This window comes from Puntigrus tetrazona, chromosome 18 (genome assembly GCF_018831695.1).
Source record: "Puntigrus tetrazona isolate hp1 chromosome 18, ASM1883169v1, whole genome shotgun sequence".
NCBI classification, from domain to species: Eukaryota; Metazoa; Chordata; class Actinopteri; order Cypriniformes; family Cyprinidae; genus Puntigrus; species Puntigrus tetrazona.
Window position 1 is genome coordinate 24,588,916 of NC_056716.1, and position 12,764 is coordinate 24,601,679.

Genomic DNA, 12,764 nt, shown 5'->3' on the forward strand with positions numbered 1-12,764 from the left:
CGCGTTAAATCTAAATACATCATACTAAGTTAGTGCTTTGAATAAAAACACACACGCTGCCCAACATGAAAAATATTAACAGAAAAATATGAGAACGAGCATCCTTTCTGTAAACAACACTACAAAACCATTGCCTGTATCATGTGATCACTCTGCCGTTTGTTCAAATTTGCATTTGCTAAATCGCAGCACACACATATATATATATATATATATATATATATATATATATATATATATATATATATATATATATATATATATATATATATATAAATGGGGAAAAAACACATTCAAATTTGAGCCTTTTATCATTCGGCCCAGTTATGATTTATGCACAGCACAGATAAAATATCATGATTATGGTTAAATAAGAAAAAATGTATTTTAATGTTAAACATTTCAACACATCACATATAATCACAACTTCTGTAGATGTTAGTAAACAAAGGCCTGTCTGCTTGGCTTAGGCCTATGTTTGTACTGATTTCAATTTCTATACTGATCTGTTCTGCTAAACTGAAACTAAAAATAACAAAAACTAAACTAAAACAAATTTATGAATATATATTCGTAAGTATTGCTTGTTATCTATTTGTTTATAATAATTTTGAATAAAATCTTAATAATTACTATTAAACTAAGCTGGCTTTTGTAATGGATTAAGAAGATGACAATTATATAAATAATATAAAATAATTATACATAATGATTCTAAAAATGAATATAAAATAATTATACATAATGATTCTAAAAATGAGATGATTTTATGGTTTGGAGAAACTTGGGGAATATCATTATTGCATCAGAGATGTGTCACTTTGCTTGAAACTGATTGGTCAAATTTCACTTTGAGCTCTCTAAAGCAGAACAACCGGAAGCTGTGGAGCATAAGTTGCTATGGTGATGAACACTGTTGTAAGCCAAACCAGTTTCATGGTACCTAAAACCCATGGTACCTAAAACCCGATTTTAGTTGTAATCGAGAAACAAAACCAACATGCGACCATGATTTTATTTGATGCTTTCATCTTTATGCCGCTAGATGGCAGTGTAGACGAGTTTAAAAACCTCAGCTCACGAGCTCAAGAAAGAGGATACAACGTGCATATGAAGCTGAATTTTAGTGAAACTCTCAAAGTGGTAAAGATTAAGTTGTGTTATTAATTATATTCATTAAAAAAAATTACCCCTGAAGAAATAATAAATAGATCCATTGATCAGTAATATTATTTTACCATCAATCAGTCATTTCTGCCATTATTCCTAGGTAGGCTTGCAAGAAAAGTTTCAAAAGACTTTGCTCGTGTCTGATAATAGCTGTTTCTGTTGTAATGCAAAAGTGCTCTATAGATTACTCAGACACACTTTGACGACCCAGCCTCTCAAAATCTCATTTAACATATTCAAAAGAATGTTAGCAACATCAGATAAAGAGCTTTCATTTTTTTCAAATAGCCCCAAAAATGCATTTAATGAACATAAACCAGACAAACAAACACAAATGGTAAAATGCAGGCTAACATATTCAATAAATCACAAACGTTTATGGCTATGCCACGGTCATAAAAGCTTGTGATTCATTCATTTATGAGTGAGCATGCTGTTTGGGATATTTAGCTAGAACTAATATCTAGAACTGAATCAATTCACGAAATCAGAACAGTTTCTAAAGTAGCTAGTATTTTTTTCCCCTAGGGCAGGCTATATGTATAATTGGACATATTTTAAAGTTAACAAACAAACAAATCGCTGATGGCGCTTTATTATTAAAAACATATATAATAAATGCTGGTAATACATTATACGAAAACAAAACGTCATTGTTTAAACTCATTCATAGAATTAAAAATAAAAAATAAAAAAAAAAGTTTAAAGGCAAACTTCCGGAATAATTGTGCGCCACCGACGCAAATGCGCAAACCCACAAATCGCGTTCTTACTTTTTTTTGAGTCGCATACCACAGCATTAAAAGACAGACAGCATCACTTCCTTGATTTCACGGGACGGGGAGCGAGTCTCCTCCCACTCGAGTGGCATATTGGTGAGAAAAAAAGCCTCGTTTGTCTCACAGGAAGAAGTTGAAAACATGAAGAAACGCGACAGTTAGAGGAATCGCCACTCAAAAGTCACGGGCTCAGCACGTCTCTTCTCCGGACGACCGGATTACAATGCGTTTCTGTCAAGGCGAAGAAACAAGTGGCTTGAGACGCTGAGTCGACTCTATCAGAGGGGTTAAAGTATCAGAAAAACTACCGAAACGTTTGCAGTCATGTCGGAACACAGGTCCTGTTTCCTTCACATTGGGGATATCGTGTCTCTGTACGCGGAGGGAACTGTCAATGGATTTATCAGCACTTTAGGGTAAGCCGCCTCCTCGTTGTATCAGTCCTAAAAGTTAGTAAACATGGCAGATACGCTGATGTTAATACGTTGCACCAAAATGCAGCGTTGCAATATTAAACATGCAGTACTGGTTCGTGAGCAGACTGTGCTCCTCATGTTAGAAGTAGTTTGTTGAGTGGAAGTAGGAAGTGATTTGAGCACATACTGCAGGCCAGAGGTGCAGGGTGATAGCATTACTTCAGCAGCATGCAAAGCATTGAACAGGAATGCAAAGTTTTCTGTTAGTTTACATGGTAAAGCTAATACATCAGCGTAAGCTCAATTTAAAGGCATGTGAAGTTTGCTAATTAAAAAGTTTAAAAAGTGGAAAACATTAACAGTACATTTGGGAGGTTATTTGCATCCTATGGAATACAGACCTCTAAAGCTTTCTAAATCAAACAAGCTGATTTAATCATGGAGTGGGTCACTGCCTCATGGATGCCACCATTTTTGATATCACGTGACCTGATGCGTGAGGCAAATGGTTGATTAATTAGCCACTAATAATCAGAGTGAGAATAATAAAAGAATAGGTGTAGCGCACGCTGCAGACATAGTCGTAGTCAGCACTTACCACTTTTCCACTGGGGCTGGAATAATAGTCTTGGATCTCAGATGTTGGTTCCGAACCGGCCCTGAAACCTCGCTGGACTCATACAAGGGAACAAAGTGGAAACACGAGCCAGTGTACAGACGAAACATGCTGCCTATCGGGGTGTGCTACCAAAACCGTACTTGCATAATTTTAAGGCTAAGTTTAGGGTAAGGGTAGGTGTGGAGATTTTAGAATGAGATGCTGGTAGCGCAATCTGATGGTTTTTTTCGCTATCTATTTTATTTATTTATTTTAAACATGAGAAATCATCAGAACACCGTGTTGTTCATGGCCGAGCACCATCTCTAGCTCCAGCTCCAGCACCAGCTCCTGTGGATAAGTGGTAACTATAGTATGCTTCAGGATGTCTGCAGGTCACCCACTGAAACAGAATAAGGGTACATGGTACTTTTGGAAGGAGTAAGATCCAGTCGAACTCAGATAAAATTGTACAGGGTGCACCTTTTTATTATTAAAGCAATAATGAAAAATTAAAGTCGTTAAAGATGTAGTCACCCTCAGGCCAAGATGCAGATGAGTTTATTTCTTTATCAGAACCGATTTTAATAAATGTAGCTTTATAGGCTCACCAATGGATCCTCTGCAGTGAATGGGTGCCGTTAAAATGAAAGTAAAAACATCAATATAATCCATAAGTCTCAGCTATAAGTATCAGTTACAAGGCATGTGAAAGGTTGTGTTTGTAAGAAGTCTCCTTCTGATGGCACCCATTCACTGCAGAAGATCCACCGGTAAACAAGAAATGCAGTACTCAGTTTTCAAGAAATAAACTATCCATAAGTACTAATAATAAAAAACTAATATTATATATATTTTAAACTAATATTTTATATATATATATATATATATATATATATATATATATATATATATATATATATATATATATATATATATATATATATATATATATATATATATAAATTTTTTTTACAAATGTAATTTTACTTTTTCTGAGATTGCACTGTCCAACCGAGGCAGTTTTTTTTTTTTTTTTTTTTTTTTTCCTTCCTTCCTTTTTTTTTATGGTCATGTAGGAACACATATGCATGAGTCTTATGAAAGATCATGAATCTAACCACATGGAGTTGAACCGCCCAGCTCCGTTTCAGGTCGTGTTGAATCACTTTTGCATTGTAGTGCAATGACTCATCAAGCAATTAAGGTGCAGAACAAATGACGCTCCAGTGCACTGTGGCGTTCAGAATGCTGCGGTCACAATATGTACAACATGTCACTAGTTAAACGTTTTGTCTTTAAAAGTTTTTATTTGTGACATTGCATCAGATGGTTTGCAGCCATGGTCGTTTCTTCCTTCACAATTCATGACACAGTTGTTTAGTGGTTTTGGAGTTTCAGCATTTTTTTTTTTTTTTAAAAAGCTGAATGTGTGGTGGTTTTCTTACTATGATTCAAGAGTAAGTCCTGAGGGTTTTATTGGAACATAATGCAGCTAATTTACAAATATGCACTTACATTGGAAATCGTGGTGTTCTGTTTGAGCAAACGTTGTCAAAGAGAGCTGTCAGACTGCATGTCTCAGTGCATAGTTGATTTTTCAGTTTTTGTTGGGTCTTTTTTGTTATACTTGCAGTGTGTTTGTCCAGATATATTGTCCCATATGTATAAACAGATAGGTGTAGTATTCGGATTATAGAATATTAAGGTACTGCTCTTACAATCGCTGCAGTGTATACTGGACTCTCAGAAATTTCTTCATATTTTTCAAACCGAGTAAACGACATGCAGCGTATACTGTGCAGTGTTTTCGTAGTATGCTTGCGCTCCATACCGAACATTGCCAGAGCTTTTCTTCTGATCCTAAACAAGGAGTTCTTGGATTATTTCCCAGAGGCTTTCATGGGTTTGAAGAGATGTAATGAAAGTTGAATCAGGTTTTCTTTGTTTAGGTACCAAGGACTTGCTGTATTGCAGAAACCTAGTAGAGGCAAAAGACTGATAAGAACCTTGATTGGTTGAAATTCAACACAATAAACATTTATGGCCATAAGTTGAGAGTAGATTGGTTAAAAGGACAATATAGGTGGTCACAGAGTTCATTCTAAATAGGTCTCAGTTCATGGCTGTGAAGCCTTACTCCCACTTTCTTGCATATCAAATACAAATGACATCTTGTTGAAAGAACAGAATTTGTTAAAACATGTTTAAATTGTAGCAAACTCGGGGTTATTATTTAGCTTTAAGCCAGGCCTTGCTCCTTCACCTCATGTCATCAAGTAATGGAGCTATAATTAGCACGTTTCAACATTGCCGACCAGGTCTGAATTTGGTTCATGTTTAACTTGGTGCACTTCATTGTGTCTTTGAAGATTGCTGGTTGTCAAAGAGTTAAAAAAAACTAGTGCTATGTTACTCATTTATGAGCGTGTAAAGCTGGGCCGTTGGCACCTTTCCTGCTTTCTACTCCCTCTTCTAAAGCACGTCCTATTAATGTACTTGATGTCTTTGTTTAATACGTCTGTACAGATACAAAGGAAGATGAGGAAGTGTGCTCACATAGGCAATTAAAGCAATAAAACAATTTGTCACTATGAAAATATCCATTTGCAGCACTTACTTGGCTTAGTCATTGTTTGGTAGAGTGGCTCTTTTTGTGGTTGTTTGGTAGCAATATGATTTTATTTTATTTTTTTTTTTTTTTTGAAGGTTTTGACATTTGATGATTAGTAATTCTTGTGCTTTATTATTAAACACAGACAGGCATTTAAGATGAATAGAATAACATTTCTGATGCTTCCTTTTTGAGGGCTTTCATAATCTTAATTTCAGTGACCTTGAAGACTGTGCCAAGCAACGAAATGTAATTTAATTTTATTTTTTCAGTTCAGAATCCCAGGGAAACTTGTTGTTGCTTGACGTAGACCTGAAAGGCAGGTCTTTGCAACTTCGTCTCTGTTCAAGAGAAATGGCTTTTTACTGTAAGTTGTTCATCCACAGTAATGCACAGCCTACTCATGATAACCAGCTTTGTTAAATTAAAAACAAAAAAAAACAGAGCGGTATTTTGGACTTGGTTGTCAATAGATTATAACGGCACAAGACAGAATTAGATTTCAGGAAGCAGCTCTTTACTCGCTTTGCTCACGATTTTTTCTTTTTCACACTTCCAATGTACAACATTCAGTGGTATGTATTCTGTGCTTTCAAACTATTTGCGTAATGTCTCTAAGCATGATGACTAATAGTAGATGAATTGCATCAAAATGCGTGCAAACATTGAATTCTTCATAAAGTTGAAAAAATGAAATTGAACGGTTTTCCACACACTTTATGATCATATGTAAGGATACATCATCTTACACATGCGTGGCTGACGTATATTCAATTAATTTAAATAAATGATGGCTTTCACTTCGTATTTCATGTTTTTATCATGAAACACAAAAAGGTGTTTGAGGTACAAAGGGGCACGCAAGGTTGGGGAAACACTGTCTCCGCCCAACTCTTGAGCAATAGGTAAAAAGTACTGCTTCTGCTCAGATAACAGCCTTTTTGTCATACGCTGTGTGGCACTTCCTTTAAATATGCTAGTGTATGTAGTGTGAACTTACACCATTTATTCAGTTTTGTGTCTTCTATAATTGAATGAAGATTAGCTTTAATGGAGTGCTACACTTTGAGTGGTTGTTTGATTTTCATTGTGAAAGAAGTATTCATGAATTCAGTTAGAACGAAACCTTTTACTATTTTACTGTCAAAAACATGTAGGTGACCTTTAAGAGACCGTTCACACCCACATTCCTCCGGTCAGTTCAGCACAGCGGTGTGAACTTCTACATTTTATTGTTAAAGTATTTAGTTACAGACAACTGTGTTCACAAGATAGCCAAACTAAGACAACTGCTATCCTTAAGAAAACCACAAGCTGTCGTTGATAAGCAATTGCCTATTTTTAATTTGAACTACAGCATTGGCGAAAGCCTGGATGTTGGTGTGTTTATCAGGCCTACAAAGAGTGCTGCGGCTTCCTTTTTTTTATCTAAACTTGGTTCAGGCTTTCACAAAAAGCTCTTTGTTTAAAGAGAGGCACTTCGGTTAAATCTCTGGTTGATTGATTAATATTGTATAAATAACTAGAAAATTACTAACTAAACAAATTTACATGTGCTGGAAATTTCTCAGTCAGAAAAATCTGTCAATGCAAGATTTAGGTGATTTATTTATTTTATTTTATTTATTTTTTTTTTTTGGAGAAATTTAGCATTCCATCATTCGTTAACACCAACAGATCCGCTGCATTGAATGGATGCCATCAGAATGATAATTAAAACAAAATTCTAGTAATCCACAAGATTCCAGTCCTTTGATTGATGTCAATGCAGTTGTTAACAATTAAATTATGTAAATGATGGGATTTACTGTTTATTACAAACTTGCTGCTTGCCAATTTAAAATACATTTTTTGATGGACTGGCTTCATGTGGAATAATTGTGACGTTTTTATGAGCTGTTTGTATTCTCATTCTGCCGGCACCCATTGACTTCAGAAGATCTACTGGCAAGCATGCGTTTCCCCAAATGTGTTCCGCTGCAGAAACAAACTACATCTTGGATTGACTGAGGGTAGGATGATGTTAATTTGTGGGTCGGTCATTATTTCCTTAAACTAAATTGTGTTCTGAAAGGCTTCAGCATAGCCTTCCTCTGTTAAGACAGCCTGTGGTCACAGCAACTGAGGGTAGCGTGTAATTAAATTTAACTGTGTGGGTTTGCATTGACCATAGAGTGGGCAAATATGCTCTGTATTCAGAGGGAGTTAAACAGTTTTGTTGATTTAGGATTACAAGCATTATCAATTGAATCCTTCCTGAGAGGAAACTCTGTTTGCTTTGATATACTCCATTGAGCCTAATAAGTCTCTCTTCTTATGTCTTGAAAGACTTTTTCATAATAAAACCTGAAGCATTTTGGATTTTTATATCAATATCAGAAGACTTTTCCTTCTGTCACTTAAATTCTCAAGTTGCTCGTTTTGTTTCTATGCAGTTCTTTCTGTTCACTTTAGTCTTGTGAATCCACTGAGTATCTAACAAGCTTCCACTCTTTGATTTGATGCATGGCAGTGGCACTAATAAGCACTGAAACATTTTTGAAATTCTCTCTTAGACCAGTCAGTGTCCATAGCGGGACTTCATTCAGTGATGCTGGATTAATATGCTGCTTTACATCCACCATTGAATAAAGGCCATGCTAGAAAACTGATTACTGACTTTGTTCACACTGATTAAATGCAAATCTGATACGGTTTCGAATCTTGTGTGGCTCACTGTGTGCAAGTAATATTATCTGATCCATTTGTTCCAGTTGTTTTTTCAATTAATGCATAGTGTGTGTGTTTAATAAATATATACAACCATTTCTCATGGCTAGTTCTATAAAGAAAAAGTGATGAAAAATCTGTGTATTTGAACACAACTTTATTTCCCTAAGTATTGTAATGCATTCTGTCAACCAGTAAAATTCTGCTAAGGCATGGAGGATTTGCATAATGGGCTAGGTTTTAGATTACTTGTGTTGTCAACAAACTGCTATTTAAAAGTTGGTAAGATTTCTTAATGTTTATGAAAGAAGACTTTTTTTTATGTTTACCAAAGCTGCATAGTTTTAATGAATAATAGAAATGGAACAATTTTGGCATTTATTGCAATGTAAAATAGGGCTTTATAGGGCTAGGGCTTTTTCTTTACTATAAAGTGTCATTTATTAAATTTTTAAAATTTTTGCAGTATTCAGTGTAACATTATCTTTCAGAAAAATCATTGTAATATGCTGCTTTAAGTCTTTGATATACTAACTTAAGTGTTAAACTTAAGTGTTTAAATTCACATAAATTACATTTTTCCTCTTCAGGTTGGTGGATGACAGATGTGTGGTGCAACCAGAGGCTGGGGATCTTACAAACCCACCGAAAAAATTCAGAGGTGAGTCAATTGGAAAAGATTCATCACACTAAATGATTCAATGCTAACTTATTAGCACTGTTATTAGCCGATGGACTGTGGTTGTAGTTATAACAGTGTTGGGAGCTAAATGTAAAATCCGCTTATCATACTACAACATACTAATTTTTGTGCTTCTGTATGCTAAAAGCTACTACACTAGTTGGTGGGAAAAGTAACTTGTTACGCTGTTTTTAAAAAAAACTTGAGCTACATGCTAAGAAAAAGGTTAGCGTTGCCACTTTTGGTTAGTTACTGCCCAGCAATGTTGTACCAATAAAAAGTGGCAGGCAAAAAGAAATCCCAACACCGGCCATATAAATATGTAGCTGTAGTTTTCTATGTTTGTGTTGCTTAACACCTGCTCAGCCACTGATTAATTACTCGGCCCTTGAGCAGTAACAGCCTCCTACACACAGAGTCTTTGCTCTTGCCAAGGCCAGGCAGTCTGTCAGAGCTCCACGTCTTCAGCTTTATAGTGAGATCTCAGTAGGGTGCCTGGCTGTTGCCTAATGACTAGAATTGTAAGTTGAGGTGGATAAACAGTGTTGTTACTCAAGTGCAATTTGGAGAATCAGAAATAGCACCAAGTGTAAACCTTTATTTTTCCTCTTGCGCTGGAGGGCTTTGTTGAAACTCTAGCTCCAAAGGGATGTTCACTACAAGTCAATACAAGCTTCCTGTGCTTTTGAACATACGCCCTTGTGATAACTTGCTTTTTGTGTGCTTGGTGATTTCTCACTGAAAATGGATTTAATGGTAAAACAGTATGTATGTAATAATAGTAAGTGTGACCACACTTGTATGCAGTAGTTCATGTAATCTGAATATCAGTAATTATGAACATAATTTCAAATTAGAGATTCTTTTTAAATGTTCTTCAATCTTTTTCAAGACCTTTACGCTGGTGTAGACACATTTTTAGTGGTTTCCTGAAGGTCTTTCTAAATGCACTATTTGCTCTATAATATATGTCCTTTGCTCGGTTAGCAAATAAACTCTGGCTCTGTTGGATTTACTCAGTTGTCATTTTGCCAAAAGGGACATTTGAGGAAGTGTATTTGAGTTTGTTTTCTTGCACAGTGCATTCACATCAAGGAAAAATCCTGGATCTATTTGGTTTGTGAGTAAAAATGACAGACTTGTGTATTTATCAAAGCAACTAATAGTTTTTCTTGTTGTTGTCTAGATTGTCTCTTCAAGGTGTGTCCAATGAATAGGTACTCTGCACAGAGACAATTCTGGAAGGCCAAACAGGGGAAACATGGGAACAACACACAGGGAGATCTCTTCAAGAAATTACAGGTGCCTTTAATTCAATGTGCTGAGAGTAGATATGTGTCTTGGTTCTTTAACATCACCGATTATGCAATAGAATTCTATCTACTAGGCATTGCTAATTATAGTTTTTTTTTTTGTCTTTTCTACTACCTTTTCCAGCATGCAGCGGAGCTGGAGCAGAAACAAAATGACACTGAGAACAAGAAATTGTTGGGAGAGGTTGTCAAATATAGTCGGGTTATACAGGTACAGTCGAGCTTCCCTGTTCTTATCAACAAATGTTTGTTTTTTACACTTTTGGTTGGACATCAAGAACGTTCTGTTTGTTTTCACACTGTTGCCAAGGCTGCCAGTGCCCCGCTCAAGGGCCAAAGAGGCGTTTGACAGCGTGGGTGATATACGGCTCCAGAACAGATAGAAAGAAATGCCTGTTTGATTGGTCACTTGAGTCTGTGTGTTTCTATGGGCTTATACAAAAACCATGATTGCAGACATTTTACCAAATATATATTCGACCCTGCGGACCTCTTCGTTTGAGTTTTGAAGCTGCCTTTAAGACTACTGACTTGATTGAAATTTGTGTGTGTGTGGCCTTGTGTTTTACTTTTTAAAGACATGATTTGGAAGTCTGGGTATGTGTTTCTAGTATCTGATAGTGTCAGCCTCAGACGTTACACTCACAGACCGTTGGTTAAATGTCTGATGCATATGTCATACTTATCTAGAAACACTTCAGGAGTTTTGAAGGCATCATCGGGTTGGTTAAATTTAAACAGGATTTCCGGGAGACATGTGTATCGTGTTCTTTGATGTTCCTCCTAAAAAAACAAAGATGCCATGAAGCCAAACCAGCTCATTGAAGAAGAAAGCTTTAGTCTTTACAACTGTGACAACTTACCAGTTTCAACTAAACTGTGGATTTTCAAAAATATGTGAAATGTAAGAATTTCATGGCGTAGAATAAGCCAAGTCTGTTGTTTTGGCGACATTTTCACATGACATGATGTGCCACAAAACGAAACTTGACTGGTTCTTTACCTGTCAGTCAAATGGTCTCTGGGGCAGGCCTTGGCCATGCAAAGCGGACAAATCTCCCAGACCTTCTGCTGTCAGTCTGAAGGTCTGGCTACGCAAGATTAAGCATCTGATAATAAACTGAAAGTTTCAATGTAGTGTTTGATTATAGTGTCACAGAGCCAGAATTTTCACTTTTGAAATATGACTGGTCCATAATGCAGCTTGTTTTTGCTGTGCCGTAGTCACCAATAATAACCTACTCCTAAATATAAGTTCACTTAATATTTGCTGTCAAGCTGCTTTGCAAAAATTTGTATAGTGAAAAGTACTGTACAAATCAAATTGAATTGAATTTTACGTATTATCATTTTAATATGTTGATTTCGTGCTAAAGAAATATGTCTTAATATTTTTGTGGAAACAGCAATACTTTTTCTGAATTATTCAATGAATAGAAATGTCAAAAGAACAGCATTCTGTAAAATATCTGTATTTTTGATAATATTATAAATGCATTGCTCAAAAAAAAGAAAAATTTTATAGACCACAATTTTTTTATTTTTATGACAATGTATGTGGCACAGCATTTTTAATATAGTAAACTGGCTTTATATTTTCAGCTTCTCCATATTAAGAGTAATAAGTACCTGACCGTGAATAAGCGTCTTCCTGCCCTGCTGGAGAAGAACGCCATGCGTGTGTCTCTGGATCCTTCAGGAAACGAGGGCTCCTGGTTCTACATCCAGCCTTTTTGGAAGCTACGCAGCGAAGGAGACAATGTAGGCTTCACACCACTAACACAACACAAGTTTAAGAAACAATCTTTGTGTTTAGGTTCTGACTTTTATCTTTTTTTATTTTTTTTTAACCTGCAGTGAAATATTACTGCATCATCGGTAATGGGTCATTTACCCATTTTAAAACGCTAATCAACTCATCGTTATATTAACATTTTGGTGTGTTAACTGTGGTCTCTCCTCTTGTTTTCATCTCAGCAAGTGAATCGTGAAGGTATATGACATATTTGGCGCATGCGTGTGTGTGTGTGTGTTTAAACAGAAGTATGCAGCATGCTAACATGCATGTGACATGCAACCCTAACTGCCTGTTACAATCTTGTTTTTAATTTCTTCATTCAAACCTGAACTATTAAAATATATCCAAATAAGATCAGTTCTAGTATGCAAATAGTTTCCAAAGCAGAATAGAATTATTAAATGGCTTTCATACAGGCTTAGATTCACTGCTGTCCTCAGTGGCTTGAGTTCTGAGTGAGATTGGTTGTGTGTTATGTATAGAGACAGAGAATAAGCACTTCACTCACAAGTCCTTTTAGAAACTGCATTTACACTAGCACTTTAAGCATGCAATAATTATTTCTGTGTGTATAAACAGATTCTGTCATTTTTCATTAGTGTCTGCTATTTAATGACCCCATGAAATTACTTTAAAGTGCACTTTTCTCATGTGACATTATATATATTATTATAGGTTATCGTTT

The 12,764-nt window shown here is 35.7% G+C and overlaps 1 protein-coding gene across 1 annotated transcript in view; it reads left to right on the plus strand.

Annotated features, from left to right (window-relative positions):
• The first annotated feature begins 1,987 nt into the window (after positions 1–1,987).
• LOC122362645 (inositol 1,4,5-trisphosphate receptor type 2-like) overlaps positions 1,988–12,764 on the plus strand; it is a 69,048-nt gene continuing 58,271 nt past the window's right edge. The window contains 5 exon segments of the mRNA XM_043264189.1: positions 1,988–2,365; positions 8,877–8,947; positions 10,155–10,270; positions 10,406–10,492; positions 11,884–12,042. Coding sequence (XP_043120124.1) covers positions 2,274–2,365; positions 8,877–8,947; positions 10,155–10,270; positions 10,406–10,492; positions 11,884–12,042 — 525 coding nt within the window. The 5' untranslated portion in view covers positions 1,988–2,273.